Raw genomic sequence first — 22,070 nt, forward strand, 5'->3', positions numbered from 1 at the left:
CTCATTGTATAAAACAAATCTGTTGAACTTTGAACTTGCCTTTAGTTGTTGTGTTATGATTACCTTGTTTGTCTGTTTACAATTTTCTTTTATTTAGGTGTATTTGCCTCTTGACCTAGATAATAGTCAAAATACAAATCAGTCACAGTGCAAAAACAAAAAAAAATCAATCAGCAAAGAAGTAAATCAGTTTGACTAAAAAATCAGGATGAACCAGTAAGTGTGTCATGGCATGTACGAGTAGTATGTACTTCAAATAGTCAATTGGTCATAGTGCAGCGCAGAGAGTAAATCGCAATTATGTGAGTATCAAGTTGATTAGCCGCCGGCTGTGCGTCAGCGCAACATTATCGTAAGCTATACTTGTATGGTTATATATTACGGTTATTAGATACATTACAGACAAAACAGACTCAAATTTATTCGCTACTGAAACTATAGAAACCTATGGAAATGAAGTATTTCAGAGAAGAATCAGGATTATACACCTACTTAATAAAAGAGATCTTTTAGTTTAGATGGACACGATTTGATAAGGCACTTGTACCTACCAAAATAAACAAATATGGAAACTGATATAAATAGACGGGATGACAGCCACACATAAGTAGTCTCCTATGGCGCAGCGGTAGTACGCTTGTCTGTGGCATCGGAGGTCCCGGATTCGAATCCCGGCCAGGACATGATGAGAAAAGAACTTTTTCTTATTGGCCTGGGTCTTGGATACTTATCTTTATAAGTATTTATTATAAAATATAGTATCGTTGAGTAAGTATCTCGTAACACAAGTCTCGAACTTACTTCGAGGCTAACTCAATCAGTGTAATCTGTCCCGGTATATATTTATTTATTTATTTTCCTGGAGGGGTAGGCAGATGCTACATATTTCCATTTGCCATGATCACTGCATATTTTTTTCGCTTCTTCCATATTCATAACTCTCATCAAGCAAGCGCGGCGGTTTCGCTAACTTTACCTGATCTTTTTCCAGGATGTCCTTTTACTTGCAAGTTTATCGTTTCTAACAAAAGTCTTTAATTCTTATTTAAAAAAAAAATTTTTTCAATAACTTATGTTGATTTTGTTTTTCTTTTGAGATATCACAATACTGGCATATTAAAGCGTATAGTTACGTATACCTGTTAAATTAACTTTGGGATAGCTATAGATACTTATTACTTGATAATTATTAGGCTGGTTATTTATTTATTTTGTGTAATATATAATAAAATAGCAATTAAAGTATTTAATAGTTAATTTTATGTAAAGAAAATTGTTACTAAAGTTATATATCTTATGTGTTTTTGCATTAAGATTATTTGATCTTTGCGTTATCACCTCAAACAATTAGAACGGAAGAGGTACTGCGATAACATTCCTATTTTATTCGTTGGCACTCACATCTTGGAGATAAAAGTTTCAAAATAAAAAATAAAATCATTCTTAATTAGCAAAATTCATTATTATTGTTAACATCTTATTATTGGAAAGAAAAGTAACTACTATGTTTTATTTGTAGATCTGTGTAGTTTAACTTTGTGCCAAATGTTAACTAAATCGTGGAATAAGTGTACCTAGTAGTAAAAAGTATTTGACACAAAGTAACGCTTTAAAATTATTTATTTAAATCAGGGTTTTCCTAATTTGGTTTTATCAAAGTTATAGGGTTCATTTTGATATCTTGATTACCTAATAAATCTAGGTTGCTTTTGAAAATTACAAATAAATTGTTATAACTGAGAAATAAAACAGCACATACTATTTTATTCATATTTATATTTAAAAAATGGAACTTACTATCTAAATGTACCTTATAATTCTTGAAATTAATTACAATTCGTAATAATGTCTTTACGTTTTTATAAATGAAGAATGTAGATGTCTAATAGAAATAGCATAAAAATTGACGCACTTAAATTCTAATTAATCGATTAACATAATCGCCATTTATCGATCAGTGTAAATAAATTGAACTGCAAGGTACAAGCATATTGATGTAAAAATATACATTTCATATGTTTTCTGTATAATAATATTACAGCCAGTATTTAAACACTGTTTCTCTCAAAAATACGTCTAACTAAATCAATTATGTCTTATAGTAAATAGTATTATTTTAAATCATCTTACCAATAATTAATAGACAAAATAATATAGTAGTCATAAGAAATGTTGCCCCTTTGCAGTAAATATACATATAATTTTTATAATGGCACAAAGTTACGAGTACATTATGAATTTAGGAGTTTCTCAATTATTGTTTGTCCTATTATATTTTGCACCTCTGGGATTACGATAAGGCACAAGGATTAAATTTCTAAACATTTGTCTTTTTGTCACTTTTAAATCACTTACATTCACTGTAATGCACATTCAAAATACTTATCTAATGAGATATGCATGTTGCTCGATATAGTGATTTCAGTTATTACATAATCTCCTACACTATGGAATTAATAGGTCTGTTCCTTACAATCTAGTTTAAAAAAATTCAGCGGCATTATGTGGCTAAGATCAATTGTAAATTCATTAAAGATTATTCATTTTATTATCTAGTACTAAAAATCGTAAAAGGCAAAAACCCTTAGGTTCACAGCATAACAACAACGTGTTATTATGTCACTACGTTAAAATACTTAACAGTCTTGGTCTGTACACTTTCACCTTCATCAAAACATCCAATCACAAAATCCATTTCTCGTCACTCTCGCTTCATAGAAACGCACAAATTAATGAGACCTTAAATGGAACCAAGCCTAGAGGGCTGCAGCTCTGCATTTACAACAATTTCGCCTAAATAAACATTATTAAAGGAATGTCATGAACCGTTGTTTATCTCAAATACCTGATTTCTTATAAACCTAGAAAAAGAACAATATATATGTATAAGTTTATTTCATGGAGTAAGCCCTGAATGAAAATAAAAAATATTTCGTTTATTGCTAAAGCATATTTATTGCTCTTTTTCAATATCATCACATGCAGGCAGATGGGCGCAAAAGAACTATAGGCACGTGATGATAATGGGTTTTTGTAGACTAAAACCAAGTGCACAGCCTGTATTGATACACAGCATTATGTCATGAAACATTGCGTTTGCGCCCACCTGCCTTCCCTCCTCATTCGTTTACGTCTCTGTCTCCTTGGAAAACTTGCCAATGTTAGGGTAAATCGGAGCCATTTCGAGAGTGGATGGGGCCGAAGGAGCGTTAGATCCTAGGTGCAGTCTTCGTGATAACTCGTCCAGTACCTCCCCGAACACACGTAGAGACATATTCTGGCCAAGTAGGTGAAGAAGCAGGAAGTCGCCGATCTGGAAATGAGTAAAATTTAAGTATTATTTCGAAGCCCGGCAAATCTCAAGATTATTCTTACTGTGGCGGTTGCATAAACCATATAACTATTTTTCTGTAGCATAATATCGCCAGTTGGTTTTAAATATTTTAAGAACAGATAAGTAATAAGTAGGGATACCAATGCATGCAGCCTGCATACATTTTGTTATCTAACCTTAGTTAAGTCTCGGCTCCAGGAGCAGATAATTTTGTATAACCACAGACAGAACAGTTCAAGGGTATGGCCTACACACCCAATGCTAATTAAAGGTATTGGAGAGCAACATTATACATATAAAATCTGACTGATTGTGACTGACCATCTTCATCATACTTAAAAAATCAAATAAAATGCTAACCTGGGTCTTTCTGACGAGAGCCTCAACGCCTTTGGGTGTGCCAAAACGGAATCGTCGCTTCAGAATCGTCTCGCGAGTTCTTGGCATAAGAATCATGGCTGCAGAATAAATTAATACTAATCCGGATACCACTGACAGGATGATGAACCTGGAATTCGAAGCAAAATATATGAATTTAATAGAAAATGTGCTTAGTTAATTGATTTTCTAAAATAATAGTGGGTAGATTCGGTGACTGTGGTATAGCTATATCTGTAGCCGACGTAGAATCGTTAAGTATTTTAGACTTAACTATGTTTATAAATCTTTGGTTGAGTCAGATCATGTCAATTATTTATTTAACGTATCTAGAGAAAGACATATAACTTACCAGAACCATAAAAAGATGAATATCTTCTCATTAAGGATGTTCAAAGCAAGAACACAGAGGGCATCGTGTTTTTGAATTGTTCCCGAAGAACCGTATTTGTGGAATGTACACTTTGTTATTCTCGGGAATACTTCAATCTGAAAATGAAATTTCGCAATTTAAACATGGAAAGAAGCATGTGTGTAACGTATTGTATTTCTCACGACTCCATATAAAATGATTACATTTGCCATAGTGTTAAATCTTTGTATCTTCAATTTTTTTTTTTGATGGGTTACTTCTACTTCTTACAGACTATTTATGAAATATTTTTAAAAGTATTATTTTTTTTAAAGTTCTTACCATAGGATCGGTACGATCTTCTTGATTCCTATTCGAAAATTTAACCACTTCAGTGCCATAAGTCAAGAAAGCTCCGCCGAGGAATGTGTCCAAGAAGAATATGTTCCCAACCTTAAAAACAAGCATTAATTTAAATGAAGTTTTCAACGACGGCCCAAAATATATGAAAATACGTATATTTTAGAAACAAAAGAAATAGGTTTTGACATTAAAATAACTAAAGGATACGTACCACGTTGACGAAATTCAACACTTCGCAGAAGAAATATCCGAAAGAGTATGCATTATGCATGTGCAGCGTGTCCATCAGATATTGTACTAGTCTATTCTGTAACAATAAAATTTAAGAAAACATGTATATACAGCTTTTTCACACAGCTTTCAATAGTAAACATGCATTGTGTATATTTATGGGGTGCCTAAGACTTTTGGCCAAGGCTGTACATCACAGAGTACAAGTTTGCTTGATATTTGGGCTGCATTGGGTCTTAATTTTTAGTTGGTGGAAAAACGCAACTAGTTTCATAATGTGCTTTACAAAATAAGAAACTTAGAGAGCGAAATGTTAGGGAGGAAGCGATACATTTATTGAATATTATTTTCCCTCATGTTCATTGTATGCGACTTTACCTAATTCGTAGTTCAAAGCACATCCAAAAAATATTAGTATTAACGGACCAAAAATTGGACACAAATGTAGATTTCTGATTTTCATAGTCAACAATTTTCATTTCTATTTTAGTAAGGTCATCTGTTACTAACATAGATTGAAATTCATATTCTGTTATCTGATATTTGAAAGATTGACTCCAAGGCTAGGCAGCATCAAGCTCGAGACATTCCGTTTAATTTGCCTCATTAAGGTCGGTCATCTTTAATTGATGTTTATTTCAATTGTATTAAATTGGATAGATATAGAGTGCTGGTCAGACAATTAGGAACATTGGTACCATATTTTCATTTTGGGTCATTAGAATATTGGAGGAAGGTTTAATATTCCGAAACTAAAACCAGTGTTATGTTGGATAAAAGGGAAGTGCAGTATTCGTCAATAGTTGTCAAAGAACCAAAAAAAAAATCGAAAAGTAAGAAGCGAAGTTACTATATCTACTACACCTCAGTGGGGCTTATATAAATATGTATACATGTTAAGAATAAGATAAGAGTTCCTTATGGCAATACCACGTTTTACTCGCTTTGACTCTGAAAGTAGTCATTACCGCTAGTGGACAATAAATATATTATGTGAGGCATACAGTACTCGATATTCAAAAGATTTTTAATTGTACCCACATAACTCGAGATGAGCATACAGAGGTTATCGAGTAACTGCTGTGGTTGTGTTTAATGACTTCATGATATCGTTATTATATTGCGTAAATATGTTTTATATTAGTGTGTTAAGACTTCTTTGTACAATTTTTCATTGAACCTTGTTTTGTCAAAAACGCTACCCATCCTAAATATAATTTGATACAAAAACTTTACGCAGACGTGATAATATATAACTTTAACATATAATCACGTCCAAAAAGAGTCTTAAAAAGACGGAACGCTCACGTTCATCTGTATAAAGTGGCAGCTGTAAAAAGTAACAGGTTGCCAGCCCATCGTCTACAAGGGAAACCCAAGTTTATTAGCCTTTCCCTTAGTCGCCTTTTACGACGTTCATGGGAAGATAAAATTTTGGACGGTTAATTTTAAGATGTATTACCTGACGGTCACCCTTGTCATCTGAAGGCATGTTGGCGACAGTTCCTCTCATGCCATCGGAGATCATGCGGACCTTCCCCTCCTCCCAGTTCTTCCAGATCCAGTGGGGGATGTAGAAGAGCATTCCCTGAAAATAAAAAAATATTTTAATTAATAGAGTGCTTATTCAAGCATTTGAAAGTCACTTATTTCTACTCATTCTTGATTGTCAAGATTTTAATGCATCAATTACAAGGAATTATACCTGTGTGCATTTGAGTAATACTATTAACTTACAACGAAAACTGGGCGGCGATTAGTCTAATTACCTACATGTTACGGGGAAAATGTATAAGAATGAATTCACGTTAAAATGAATGTTGTCGCAATAAGTATTTTGTGTGACTAGCGTACCAGGATACAACACTTGGGCTAGGCTACCTACTTATGCATAATGTTCGTGGGTTTTTCGTGCGTGAGTGTATGTAAGTCCCAGACTTCTTAATTTCATGTGTGTCATGCATTTTGCATGAAACAGTCTGGAATACTAAATGGTCACTTAATCCACATATACATTATTAATAAAGAGAAAAGATTTATATTTTTGTATGTATGTATTAACGATTAAACTTAAAAACTACTGGATTGATTTCACGAAATTTGGCCTTATAACCTTTGGTAGTGACATAAGCTACTTTTTTTCCGAAATTCTCAACGGTAGCGAAACCACAACTTTAATAGTAATAAGTCGTAAACTAAAATAAAATAAGCACTTTATTTGTTAAATACTCAATTGATGGTTAGGTAATGTACAATGTCACTTGCCTTTTGACCTTTTCAGGTTTGATAACCTCGTTCTACTTCTTTATTGCCTTTATCATTGGCTGTGTGGAATGCGTATTTGGCATATTTACCAATTGAAACGAATCAAAGACGTGATAATTGAATGCACAAATGCGAACTGTAAATACAGTTTGTAGATGAGCAGGTGGATTTTTAATGTAGGTACCTAAAGCTCTCTCTTATTGTAGCTTCTTCTTCCACTTATTCTACATCACCGAATCAATTTTAGTATGTATGAAATCGCGGTGCAAGAATCATGGTTTTCTTACTTTTAAGGACACATTTATAACGTCCAAACTTTAATTATCTCTTTTCATAGCATAGCTCTATATATCGTACACGTTTAAAAATGAAACGTACCTGAAAGAACAGCATAAAAGGCACCCATTGGTAGTAGGCGTGGTGGCGTTTCTCCTCTTCGTAATCGTTGCCAAGGCCAGGATGGGCGATTCCCTTGTTGTTGGCATGCGGAAGGGTGAATGTATACGTGATCCAGCAGAATGTGTTCAGGACGTGGCCGGGAACGGCACCGTCGTTGATGCAGGAGATCGGCTCACCTGAAATTGAGTAAATTTGACTGTTATTCTGTGAAATCAGACAGAAAAAGTTCGGAGAATATTGAACATACCATCCGCTCATAAGTATTTACATTTGCCACGATCACCACATACTTCTTTTACTTCGTCCACATCATCATTCTCTTCATGCAAGTCGGCGTTTAAGGACTGTTTTTATTCTCATCATCATCATCATTCTTCATCGGATAAAGATATACCCGTGGTTATGATATATTTTGTAGTTTATTCACCGTTGATTTTGATGTGATATTTATATCACCTATTTATTATTCAGTTGCTCATGTCTACAGTATACAAACTACTGGCCACGAGACTAAGTATCTAAATAACCTGCTTACGTAAACTTTATTAAAAAAATAAGATTTGTTCAATATACATATGTCGACAAGTGACTTCCATCAAATTAGTTAGATAAAACTAATGGTCAAATAGCTAGCGGAAAGCCCGCAAACACTTCATTATCAGACACTGATGCGTATTACGAACTTGTTCTTTTGAATATGCTTCTGATAAGATAACTAATGTATGGTGTGTGGACGTGTTTAATTTACGCACTTGGAAAGTTTTAGTTGACAGTAAGACTTAAAATTTCATGGTTTAATTATTTTATAACACCAAATTTCTTTTTTACTTTTTGGTTTTAGGTTAGGTAGTTCAGCTTACAATTTTCTACCAATTAAATGATGCCCTTACAGTTCACACACGTTTTGAGACTCCTTATTATTAGAAAAGTTTATAAACTTAGAAATATTTATTTAAAAAAATAGAAATGAGACCGACAGAGTAAAATTGAAATACTCAAATTCGTCCAGGAAAACATGAACAAATTACTGATAATAAATGAAATACATATAGGTTGCTCCAACTATTCGTCCTCGACATTGCACCGAGCATTTGCGGATACGCTAATATAGTAATTTCAGCTGCATCTGCCCCCACCTGCCTCAATTGGCGACCGTGACTGGGCTCACCTTGTGTTGTGATGGCTTTATTGTTGGTTATACAACACGTAGAAATTATAGATAGATTATGAACTCTTATGCACCAATAATAATCGTGTTAGCAACAAAAAAATGGAAATTATACCTAAAATCTGATCTGTTTACTATTACATAGGTAATGAAGAAGACCCTTTCCCAACAATTTATATGCTTTGACTTTTAAATTAAAATTTAGTTTATCCGTATTATAAAGTATCATAATAAAATATATCGATAACCTTCCTTGGGTAAGTGTCAAGCTTAATTTTCCTATCCATCGAAAATGTTACTAAGACATCTACTATACTGTCGATGTGTAATTTCTCATAAACATCGTTACTTATACATACTAATTCAGTTTTCCTGTTAGTTTTGGAACGGTAAACCATCAATATAGTACTTAATACAAGAAACGCTTTTTGATGGTCATTTAAATTTATTTATGGAAGTATGTGTGTGAATCTGTGGTTAATATTTATACACAAAAATATTTTACCAAGTTCCTTTACGATAATTAAACGTTTGATGTTATAAGTTGAATACATATTCTATAAACAAAAAATCTCATGTGGATGTCGTTAAAACAACTTTGTTCTCAAAATATATTTTAATTTTAGTTATATATTTGACTGATAAAATTATCGTATCGACTTTAATCCTATGTACTTAAAGGAACCTAAGGACCCGTATCTGTTAAATAACGGCCGTTTACAAATAATTATTTGATTGGTTGATTCTACCGCAAATAGTCGGAGCTGGCTGGATTTTTTGTTTTTTATATAATGATTACTGTCATAATAATAGACAAAAATATCGCCGTATACTGATTAGTGACTAAGTAACTTAACCCATTATGAGTACGCCTCTGGGTTGGGCTAACATTGAACTACTATGAGGGACACAAAACTGGTTGACCACAATACTAGGAGCGACCAAATGGTCAAGATAAGGCTCATATCTGCTCTGGAATAGTCCAGGCCTAGATAATGATGTTTGGTCATTACAATTTACTTACTAACATAATTTGAACATAACGATTATGTTCCGGATTTGTAACAGTTAATATGATAACTGTAGTTCTTATAACTTTGCCATGGAATAAGATATTGCCTATCCTGTGAAGAATAAAAAATATGCATCTGCTAGTTCTATATGTAAATGTCTAAATAACATACACAATTCGTAAACTTAGCACAGTTTTGTTTGGAATAACTTTAAGAAAATAGCCGTATCTACATATACATAGTTTTCATAAGTTTCCAAATTCAAGTAAAGAATTGATTTAGACTGAATTAATTGAAATGCAGCTCAGACGATTTAATCCACTTTCCATTGAATCATGATGTAAACTATTTAGTTTTTTTTTTATAAGTCAGTAGGTAAGATTTTCACAACTATTTATTAACATTTTTTTTTTACATCCTATTATGCATTTAAATACTTATTAACATAAACCTAATTACAATTGAATGTAGTAAAAAAAGGAAAATAAAATAATGGTTTTCTCGCAATTCTTAATTAAATCTATGCTAACAATAAAATAGATTGTTTTTATTCAAGGCAAAATCAAGGTATTGACTTACATACATACATAAAATCACGCCTGATCTTCGCTCCTCTTTTATTGACTTACATTAAATATTTATTGATAATTCTTCTTCATTGCTTGGCACCATAGATATAAGTACTTAACTCTTTAATTTTTTAAATTTCTTAACATTTCATAACATTACGCATTCCCTTTAATTCTCAGCCGTTGATTTAACACAGCATGGTGTTGTTGATTTTGTAGGTTTTAACGTCTGCCAAGCAAAAATTGATTATTTCGCCTTTTTAATACACTATCGCCGTGTGACATTCAAGAAGAGTTCTAATTTGACGAAATACGACGGCCCTAGAAACTTGCACATTTAGACACAATGTACTAATGAGAAACTACCGTTATGCCACATGATTCACTGAACATGCCGCCGTTCCACTGCCGTCATTTGGTAATTGCGCCATAATATACATTTAGCCCTGTTTAGCATTTATATGACAAGTGAACTTGATAACTTGACAAAAATATATTTTACCTGTATGAGTAGGACTTATTTATGGTAAAAACGGTTGTATTTATCATATTCGTGAGATTTTAAAAAATAAAACTTAAAAAAAATACATCTTTAAGATTATTTCTTAAGTATTGTTAAATTAACAAATGTTTTGCAGATTTTTTTTTCAAATAAAATTTTGCCTAGGTTAAGTCCTCATTACTTAGATAAATTGAATGATTACCTTGTTCGAGTTGTTGCATTGCTGTTGTAATGTAATTGAAGTTTTGATGAATGCATGCTTTAAATTTTACTAACAATTATTTTATCAAATGTTACTGCGATTAAAAGTTATGTTTGAATCGATTTAGCTAATGCATTATTATACGCAGTAATAGAGGATATGGATAGTAAATAAAATAGATAGTAGATTTCCGGCATATGTATTGATATGTTTTAAAGTTTAACCCCTGATGTCAATAAAAATAAATTGAGAAAATAATTATGTTAAAAACATATTCACATGATGTCTCAAGAAGGATGGCAATATGTTTACGAGTTCCATAAAAATGTAGGCGTAAAGGAAAATATAAATGAAAAATAAATATAAAAGCGAAAATGTTAAAAATAAAATTATTTATGTCGCATTATTTTATGATTGTTTTCATACAATACTTAACTGGCAACGCTTAGTTGTTTGTAAAGAACCTAAGTAGGTAAGTACACTGTGGAAGCTTATAGAAAACAGACCCTTACAAGTTGTACTAGTTACGGTAACTGTAACACATGTGATAAGTACTGTCTGCAACCAGATCTCTCAGAGAATACTAGTTTCACGAGCATAGTGGGTCACGGCGAACTTGGTGTGGACAGACGTCGCATAGAACATTCAGAAGTTTAACTTAATGTTATTAATTTTTTAATTTGTTCGGTCGTGGATTCCTCTCAGGAATCAGCGGACGGGCTATTAAACATTGTTCCATTAACAATCTGTCTAGGATTGTTTAGTAATTAAATGTATAATAAGTTGCGGTATATTATGCTCTTTATTAAAGAACGAAATTAACTTCTGAATCCTCTGTGCTCTATGGTCATATCGCTACAATAATATGGTTTTTCACACAATTCGTGCTTATTGTCCATAAAAATTACCGAAACAATAGAATTGCAAAATCATATTCCTGTGATTCTGTTTTGTGTTATTACGATTATTTTATTGTTTGTCTATGTTATGAATGAACTTACGACTCAATAGTAACTTCATTTCACAGTAATTTAATTTTCACGGCTTTTCCGGAAAAACACCGACACTCTGGGCCTTCTTTCTTTGTTAATTTATGAACGATTGTTTACAAAAGTCACCCTCAACTACTCGCTAGTGTAAATAATTTCATGCCCATATACGATAATTTATCGGTAACTGGTTACTATGCCTAGACCATAACCTGAATAGTTCCCTCATGCATATGCATGTTATTGTTCATATGCATCATAGTGCATAGCAACGTCTGGTTCTTATCGCTTGCTGTGTTTTGATTACGAACACCTGAAGTCATGCTTGCAAACTATATAGGATCACGGACGACGACAACTTTTGCTGACTAAGACAAATGATGCAGATTCGAACGTGATTCAATGTTAAATAATACACTAGTGAGATTATCGATTATTATATTAATAATAAAGATTATCTTTGGTTCTTTTAGTTCTTCTGAAGATTAAATTACTTTGGCCCGATCCTTTTCTAGTACCATTTTTATGCCGTTGAATATTTTATTTCCTTATTAATTTCAAGTGGCCTAATATTATAAATAAACGTTTTCCCAAAACTGCGCGGTCTTCGCATCCTTTAGATCTCATTGTGAGGAAGATGTTGGACAAAAACTCGTATTTATATTTAAGCTGCTAATAAATTTTACGGAAGTTTTGATTTACCACGCTGTTACACTATTGTTCTCTGTGTGGCTATGTTTATGTTCTCCTTTCCGCTTCATTTCTTCGTTCAATTAATGAATTTAAAAGGTAATGATCATCGTAAAAAATTTATAAGGTTTTTAAAACATTGGCTTTTAAATATTACTCGTTGCTTCGAAAACGAGATTTGTAGATTAATTTTCATGTCATCACCTTTAAGCTTATAAGCAATATTTTAACCTAAACATTCGTGAAAATATTAGTATTCTTTAAATCAAAAATCAAGCTTATGAATTTTACAGCCACATGTCTCACAGCATAGCTCTCCTGGCAAGCAAGTACTCAATACAATAAAATAATCTTTATTTGCCATAAAAAATACATATGTAGAAACATAAATTATGAATATGTTGAGCTAAGGCGGACTTATCGTACTTATCGACAAGTACTTATGTATTTGGTTAAATGACAGGTAAGTACTGGAACAATAAGTTATATGCATATCGATAATGGCTTATGCTTGACCTCCAATGCCTATAACTGGTCAGGTTAGTTAGAATTATTGACTGTATATAACTACAATCTATATCAAATGATTACAAAAAGTAGGAGCTACACATATCACTTTTTGCGCGTTACAATTATAATGACTATAAATAGTACAATTTAATGACCAAAAATCGATTGCCCAATTTTAATCGTTATTGCAATTACACTTGCTATACAGCTTGGAAGTTAACACACATTATGTAGTTCACAAGTGGCGATTAAGTCGGTAGCTCTGTTTATGTTCACTTTGTGAAATGAGGGTCGAACGATAACAGAATATAAACATAAGTTGAACACTTGAAGTGGTCGAAGAAAAACTAATAACATCAAATCAGTATCCAATTATTACTGGTATAATTGATTTATTGCATACAAAACAGACCTCATGACTTTAAGATAAACTACTTACAAAATTTCTAACTTCTTTATTCTATACCCACTAACTCTAGTACTAAGTGTAATACTGTTTTTGGATGTCTCATTTGTATTTGGTATATTTATTTTTTTACTATTGAGAGTGAAATCAGTTATTTTTCGATATTAAACAAAACAATTAATTTGGTTTTTGTTTTAATTAAGCAGTAAGAGATCATTATTGGTAATGAAATTTATGTTGTAATTTAAATATGTTTTCTAACCGATACCTACTATAAGTTCGATGATTCATGATTGTAGTGTATCACACCACGTACGACTATTTGTACAAGTCGTTTCGAATTGGGTAACTGTTACCTCGAAAGTGAACAATGACCTGAAAATGATTCATTTTGCGGTGTTTCCTACATCAACGTCTGGTCAGTCTAGGAGATCTGTTATCTTTGCATGTGAAGTGTTAAGTGGCACTTCTACTAGGTCAATAGGATTCAGTTATTGAGTTCTATTCTCATTGACGAATGGTTTTTAATAGAATGGGAAATTAGGAAGTAACGTGTTAATAAACTTTCACTTGATTCTACCTGGCTAAGTGAGATGTAAATTCGTACATGGTTTTTGTTCTAAAAACTAATTTTTGTCATACCTTCTAAATTTTTATTTAATTAATTCTAGTTAACGTTTTAGTTTAAGTTTTCATCTATAATTTGTTCAAGCAACAGTTCACTAAAGTTTAAGGTTAATGTTATGCAAAAGAGGCAACGTACGTGTGTTAACTGTATTCTACCGCGACGGTATGGTTACAGAGTTACTTTCGAGTTTTCGATTTGAAAGAAACCAGATCGCAGTGACAGAATATATGAGACAATTTCTAGTATAAAAAGTAAAAAACAAATTAAACAGTGTAAAGGAACTTACCAATTAGGTTGTTGGCAGTCACGAGTATACAGCACAGGAATAATATGGCCGAGGTGATTCTATAGTGCATTCGGAACACCATATTGTCGATAACCGCCTTGTCGATGAGGTAGCGGACTTTGACAAAGCCCGCCACCGCGGACACCATACCCAACAACGCCATCTTAATTTATTCTTTCTCCTAGTATCTGAAACAAAAATAACGAAACATGTAAACACGCTTGATGATACAAAAGACGAAACTCGACGACACACACAATAAACAGCATGGGATCACCATAAATAAACCGTCACAATGCCTTGACAAGTGCCATACGCGACCAATACTGAATTAGAAACGTAAACGGTACACTTTATTGCTGTTTCGATTCAAGAAACGTGCGTAACATCTGTGTGTATACTGACACTTACTTGTTCAGATTCAATGGATAAATTTTCAGGGGAACAATTAGTGACTTTGTTAATGTAGGAAGTTTCTCAATTGATTATGTCGTCGAACCGTTATCCAAACTAGTACAGATGCAGGTACGAATACCAGTGTCCCTCAATCAATGACCTCTCACATAATTTAGAGATGTGGCTACCTCGCCCACGCTCCGCATTAAGCTCTTCACTTCGCCACTTTTTATAAGATTATTTCGTTACGCCTTAAGATGTGTTTGATTATAGTCATAGTTTTAATGTGGCTTAATATTGAATCTTAATTTGCACTCATATTTAACAAAGCAAACAATTATTGTTTACTGTTATTACTGGGGTAAATTGTTAATTTAGAAGTTGAATATTGTGGACTACCTGATACTGTTCATTATATTGGCGATCTGTGAATGAGCAGAACTAGGTCTGAGACGATTTGTCTAAATAGATCTAACCTTGGTGACTTCTTGATCTCGTTCCTACGCGGTGTCACATCTCCCGTTGATATGTTCAGGAAGGCCATTGAGGCCCACACTTTGTTGAAACTTTCGACAATATTTTTGAAAATTGAAATGGTGACAAAATGTTTCGATCATTGCTGTTAACTTAAAATATAACTTAAAATATTACTGAATCAGTATGTTTGACTCGATGCAATGGTGTCGCAAAAGTTAGGTGGTTGTTAAGTCATATTTGAGTCGTTAAGTCATATTTGAGTTCGTCTTAAATTTGCTAACATAATCTTATAATCGTTGGTTGGATCGACTATGTAGGCGATTGTTGCGCCTGCGCAGGGCATGTGGCGGGTCGTCGACCGGCCGCTGCTCGTGCGCCTCCTGCGTTTTGAACCCCCCTCCCCATACACCCGCCCCCTGCTGCTTTAGCTTCCTCCGAACCTGCGCTGATGCATTGCTTGGCAAATTTTTTGACCTGAACCTGTTTAGACGACATTGCTAGTCTATGCCGTAATCATTAATACGATTTTTTTGGAATGAAATTCAGCCTGAGTAATATTCTAGCTAACATAGGCACCTAACTAGTTCTTCTGGACGTTTTAATGTCGTTAAGTGTCGTAGTTTAATAGTAATATTATTAGTTGGTGATATTTTACCCTAGTTTTATTTGACCAATAGACTATAGATATTTAATAACAATGAAGAGCACGGGGTTTCACTGTATTCTATGGTTTATGACTAGTACAGACGCTCTCGGTTGGTTGGCCCTAAACCTTTTGTGTCTGACAACCCTTTTTCATTTATTATCAAGGTCCATTTATGAAAGCTTTGCTTCAGGCCTTTTAGGTATTTGTTTCATAGGCCGTTTACGTATTCCCCCTGTGTGTTCGGTTGGTCGCCGTTTTTAGAATTCCTCTATTTTATGTCTTTTGTCTTACGAAGACACGTTCTTCCCAAATGCTACTTTTAAAATTACATACCTATGCTTGCACTCGTCGCGTCTTCTTTACTGAATGATCTTTAATAGGTACCAATGTCGAACATGAATCAATGAAATACAATTGATGTGAAATAAATGTTAACAATAAAGATGAACTTTCTTGACAAAAAATCTGTAATTTACCACGTGTCTACAAAGCAGTTTTCAGCTGTGTAAAAGCGTGTCTAATAACACGAAATGTTTCGGTCTAGTTGAGAAATGCTGAGATTTGCACACTGCCTGTGACTAGCTGTCCGTGTTGCAATTTACTTGTCTTCATTGGTACTCGCGATCACGACCCGTCAATATTATCCTATTGGCAGTTCTAATGACTGAGGTGACTGAGCGTGAAGAATAGTAGAAATTTGCACTTGTCTTAGTAATAGTTAAGTCAATGTTTAAGTAAGAGTTCTATAGTTGTAGCACTCGATTAGCAGCTATGTACTATAATTATTTTTTTCTTATATCGTTCTTAATCTTGCTTCTCGAAATCGTCGCGTGCCTTTATAAGTAACTAATAAAACAAACACATTCTTAAATTTGTTTCAAATGGTGATGATACTGATACTCAATTATGTGTCGACACTCAGGTCTTTGATCTCCTCGGCTGGTAACGCGCATCTTATAATTAAGCTTCCATTGTGATCGTCGATTGTGGTGTTACCACTTTGTTTACTTTACGAAACTATAGGGGCACCACGTGGGACTTTGGCACCATATTACGCATTGACTGGGTCACTCAGAAACGTGCCGGGTGCGTCATGGATTGATATTGTCACATCCGTAGTCACATTTTCGTCACATAGTAGGTAGTACACTGTGCTACAGTATGAACGATACGGAAATGCGCTTTGATTATGCGGTTACGCCATGATACAGCTTGGGTTTCATGTATGGGTTGTGTTGGTATTTTTCACGCTCTATATAACTATATTTTCTATATAATTTCTAACAAAATAAGGTTACAGACGGAAGAAATATGGAAGTAGGTACGCACGTTTGTTTCTATCTATTGTCATCTCCATGCGGGTTATTGATAACACGTGCGATGAATAAACAACAATGGATATTTTAACTGCGAGAGATTATTTAAAATGTACGAATAAATAATATCAACACACAATACTTGAAAAAGAATAATGTTAAATCGCAAGTTATATCTATCTCGATTGTTTGCAATCTAGAACAAGTAAGTTTCTTCAATGTCAAATGTACTAAAGTGCCAAAGATCCCAAAAAAATCTCAGTGATGGTCATTGATAATAACTGAGGTTATCGTCTGACTCTTTATCATTTGACAGGTTATCTTTTAAGCAAGTGGTTAGTGCATGACCGGAATTCGTTCAGTTTAACCGATGTTTTTTCTTGTTGTTTAGCCAAAACTCTCCCACACCACATATACTCACGACTACAAGTCTCCAGGAAAGCTTTACATACATTAAATTTAAATTTCAAATGAGCACATTAGATACGCAGGATGATTTTAATGGTGCCATTTCACCTGATGATATTCTTGACAACGAGCGCTTGGTTTTATTTAATCAACCTATTGTCTGATAATTTATTAGCGATGCGTCCTACTTTCATAAGTGATTTGATGATTTAGTAATAATAATTAGTTAATGGACAAATAAAGTAAATAGCGGTGATTAGTTCTAGGAATTGCATAAGTCATGTCATTCATTAGAAAATGTTCACTTTTCTGTACCATACTTAGCGACAGTGATTAAAATTTAAATAGAAACTTAATAATGTCCGGGTTTATACAAAGCAGGTGAATTGTTTTTCACTGGCATGCCCTTGGCCAGACCATCTTCAATGGTCTCTGAACCGTGAAAACAAATCACGTGTTATTTACTGCAAAAGCATGCTATTTTATCGAACATGTTTATTCATGATGATCCAAGCCACAAAAAAATATATGTTCTTTGTTTAACTATTATTGAGTTAAAAGAAAAAGCCTGTTGTCACTTCAATAATGTTCCCGGTAAAGAGAATAGCGTCCCTCTACAATGACCGATGCTCAGGTAAACGGGGACGATAGCTACCTGTGAGAAACTTACCGCGGTGCATAGAAATGTAACATTTTGAAATTTAAAATTTACTATAGATCGGTTAAAGTCATCAATCGGCAAATCAACTCGATATAGCTTGTGAAGAAAGCAATCGGGGAAAAAAGAAATGAGTGTGCTGCATAAGCTTTTGTTCCCGCACATGTATGCTGTCAAACGGCATTCCTCGCCTCGTCGATATGAGTTAAACGCGTCTCGATCCATCCCGCCGAGATTTTGTGACACAACTTACCTTTTTGAACTTAACAGTTTCTTTTCGCCTTAGTTTCTCAAAATTGTGTTAACACTTTGTCTTGTCACGGCACAAACACTTCACTTATTGTGAAAACTAACTATATCGAAAAGGAATAAAGTTTACGTCACGATAATATCCACGATGTCATAATATTTAGGCGAGTGATTGTATTAAATGTACGATGGTGTACTAGCAGTCAACACGACACACCACCTGCCACCGCGGGGACCAAACACAAACTGGAAAGCTCATTCGTTCGGCCTACTCTAGTCGACGCGCGCGGGTCTTCACTACCGAACAACGGCTGCGTAAGCGCATATACTTCTCTCTCTTTCTTTCATACCGCTTCGCTATTTAGCTGTCCTTTTCATTGGCCAGGTGAGTGCACAGTAGTCAGTAGCCTGGAGATTCAACGGCGAACGAGTTCTTCTGACTTTTAGTCTCGCGTTCTCTCCGTGCTCGTGGTACTTTAGATGAATCGTATGCTATTTTTTTGTGATATTATGACTGGTTTTAACGAGTGGGAATCGCTTGCGGCTGTTAATTAACACATTGTTGGATGCTATAATTTGATGGGCTCTAATGTCATAGGCCCACATTTATTAATTTGAAACCAATTTTATGTAATAGGTACTTTGATTGGAACACTTTATTTTCTATTTTTTGAATGGACACCTTAATAAAACCTTATTTAAGCAATAACTTGGTACCCACGAATAATTTTGTTTTCCCTATAGGTACTTTAAGTTTCGAAACATTAGATATCACAGGTTGGCCAACAACCGTAGCTAAAACCTTGAACTTATTGAAGGAAAAGTTCAAATGCAGTGTATTTTACAAGTGCCATAGCAACACCTATATTCTTAGCCGTGTCATCGCAAAGGCATGCGAACCTTATACCTGGTCCTCGGTTGTCTCAAAATTGTTAAAACGACTACGTGGACAAATATTCGAGCGCACGATTCTCACATCTTGACTGTTCTGATGCCTAGATATTTTAAAACCTCGCTATATTTTATTCATGATATTTTGTTAGTAACATTAAAAATTAGGTATGTGATTTCTCGGTTGTTCCTTTTTCTGACATAGGTCGCTTGAGGTTTGTGTTATTAAGGCATTGATTTATGTAATGATGATTTGTCAATGTTATAAAATTAACTATTTAATTTTCATAATTATATGTCTAGACTCTTTAAGATAAGTTTATTTTAATGGGTAGACTCATAATACTACTTTATATTTTAGTCATGATTTCATGGTAATTTGTTTCCTTGAAATTAGCATTCGAGGTTGATGGTACTGAAGTCATAATTTTATAGATTTTTATGAGAACAAGTAAAAATTGCATTCAAATAATTGGAAAAAAAGGAATTGTTAATAAAGTGAATACTAATACATATTATAGTTGTTCAAGTTAACATTATCAGTATAACCTGCATTTTCTTCACCTTGACTCGTTGCTTCCATATTGAAATTAGGAAATTATAATATAATAATTTAAGATTTAAGAATTATATAATCATTTGGCCAAGGGACATTGGATTTTTTTTTAATTAGCAATGATATATCATTTAACCTAATACTATTTTAGAATTTCGCTCAAATAGTATCTTGATATTTAACACGCTATTTTCGTGCCTAATACAAGATTCAAACAATGCCATTGTTGCAGCAAACTGCAATGCATTTAACTAGTATATGACCAAGCGCACATACACTACAATGCCTAGTTAGGTAAATGTATGTATGTGCTAAATACCAATTTCATAAATCATCTAGATGATGTGTACATAGAGTATTTTTATTTTTGTTTTTAAGTAAAAATCATCATTAAACCCACGTGTTATTAAAATCATAAATTTGAGCTGTGTTAGCCTATTTCATACATAATTTCTTAAAAAAGTTCTTTACTTTTGTAAATGATGTAAACATCCAGATAGGATTTATAAAGCCAGTTGAATTTGAGAATATGTCTGTCCCTTGGCCAATTCGAGCTAGACTTGAACCCGGCATTATACGACAAAGAGACCAATGATTGGCGACGACTCCCGCCGACCCACCGCGCCGGCTCAGTAACTGGTTTCGCGACCTTTCCAATGCACACGCCATCGGTCATTTGCAATGCTCAGAAGAATTTAGATGCCAATGTAGAATTGCTTGGGACTGTGTCTAAAGATGGCCGATTCAATGAAGAAGTAAAAGAATGTGAATTTAATAAAGAAGTGTTGTTTAAACTATAAGGATTCTACAAAATATCCTACCTACATTTAGTTTCCTCAATAAATACTCGGAAATAATGTGTCACCTTTGAAATAATTCAGCTCTGTCAAGGCTCTGTCATAAACCACAACGTTACGCAAGAAAAGTATAGCCTTTCTACATATTTGTATGTATGTTATAAAGCTGTCACCTTTTAATGCAAAGTCAAGCTTAATGCGAATACTTTTACAGCTGTTTTTCGATTGAAGGTATCAGATTGAGCTGAAAGCTTGGTCTGCTACATTGCTTACGTGACCGATTGTATCAGGTTATCTAATTTGCTTTTGAAAATATTTATTAAACCTGTTTTTATTTTTTTATCATTTTAATTGCATCGATCAAATTTCAAATAACTCGAATTCATGTTCGAAATTTAAGAAAACTTCGATTGTCTCATGAAGAAGTAAAATCAAAAAGGGAATTTTCTAGAAGTAGGTTTTAAATCAAATGTAACTAATGAAACACAAAAGATGATGATAAATACGTAGTTATTATAACTGTGACTTGGCTTGGTAACATTTATCTAGCCATTAGAACGCAATGCTTAGCTTTATGACAAACTCGTCCCGATTAATTATGGCGTTTATAGCACAGATGTTTGAATCTAAAAAACACATGGCTAACCCACCTTACGTTGCAACTGGAACTTGTTTTTATCAAATATTGACAATCAAGACAAACACATTTGTCTACATAAAGCAACATGTATTAAATACATACAGATAATCACCTATTAATCCCTTACGGGGTAGACAGAACTAATAGTCTCATAAAGATTGAAAGGCCACGCTCAGTTGCATGACTTGAAGATGAATTTGAGATTCAAATAGTGACACGTTGCCAGCCCATCGCCTTAGAGAAGAATCCCAAGTAATTAACCTACTCCTTAGTCGCCTTTACAACATTCATGGGCAAGAGATGGAATTGTCCTATTCTAGTGCCGAGAACCACACAGCGTCTTTTATTTACACCTAGTATTAAAATCAAATTTGGGAAAATAATAAGTAAGTATAAAAATGATATGTGTTAAAAACTCAAATACTGTTTGTAGAATCATTAATCTAAAATTACACAGTATTTCAACTTACCACAGATGACTGCCTTTTCTCCGTCCGTTATTATCACAGTAGAACCGCTGACACAGAGCCCTCGCAGGGAATTCCTTTTACCTGAGACTAACCTACGCTTCTCTGATTCATAAAATTCACACGTTTTGCGGACTGTCGAAGTGGCGTTCGGACCGTCAGGTATGCATGCAAAATAGGGTTATTTCGGCGGTTCCAATACCCGACGATCGTCGCCGGCGCAAGTTTCGATGCGCGGCTTTGGTTATTGGCTAAAAACAGGATTTCGCATTCCGGTTTTTGAT

The 22,070-nt window shown here is 33.9% G+C and overlaps 2 protein-coding genes across 3 annotated transcripts in view; one reads left to right on the forward strand and one right to left on the reverse strand.

Annotated features, from left to right (window-relative positions):
- Positions 1-22,070, forward strand: part of LOC106141345 (dedicator of cytokinesis protein 4) — a 56,854-nt gene that overhangs the window by 4,707 nt on the left and 30,077 nt on the right. The gene's annotated exons all lie outside the window — the stretch shown is intronic.
- LOC106141240 (innexin inx3) lies at positions 1,784-21,964 on the reverse strand. Of its 2 annotated transcripts, none has more exons than XM_060945213.1 (9): positions 21,790-21,964; positions 14,286-14,473; positions 7,302-7,498; positions 6,121-6,246; positions 4,639-4,734; positions 4,407-4,517; positions 4,065-4,201; positions 3,695-3,842; positions 1,784-3,313 (listed from the first exon to the last, which is right to left on the reverse strand). In XM_060945213.1, the coding sequence occupies exons 2-9, from the start codon at positions 14,446-14,448 to the stop codon at positions 3,128-3,130; spliced, it is 1,164 nt and encodes a 387-aa protein (XP_060801196.1). In that variant the 5' UTR covers positions 14,449-14,473; positions 21,790-21,964; the 3' UTR covers positions 1,784-3,127. The 2 variants fall into 2 exon arrangements, with proteins under 2 accessions (XP_060801196.1, XP_060801195.1); XM_060945212.1 differs by lacking the exon at positions 21,790-21,964 and adding an exon at positions 18,440-18,670.

The sequence above is a fragment of the Amyelois transitella genome, chromosome 7 (genome assembly GCF_032362555.1).
Source record: "Amyelois transitella isolate CPQ chromosome 7, ilAmyTran1.1, whole genome shotgun sequence".
In the NCBI taxonomy this organism is placed as follows: Eukaryota; Metazoa; Arthropoda; class Insecta; order Lepidoptera; family Pyralidae; genus Amyelois; species Amyelois transitella.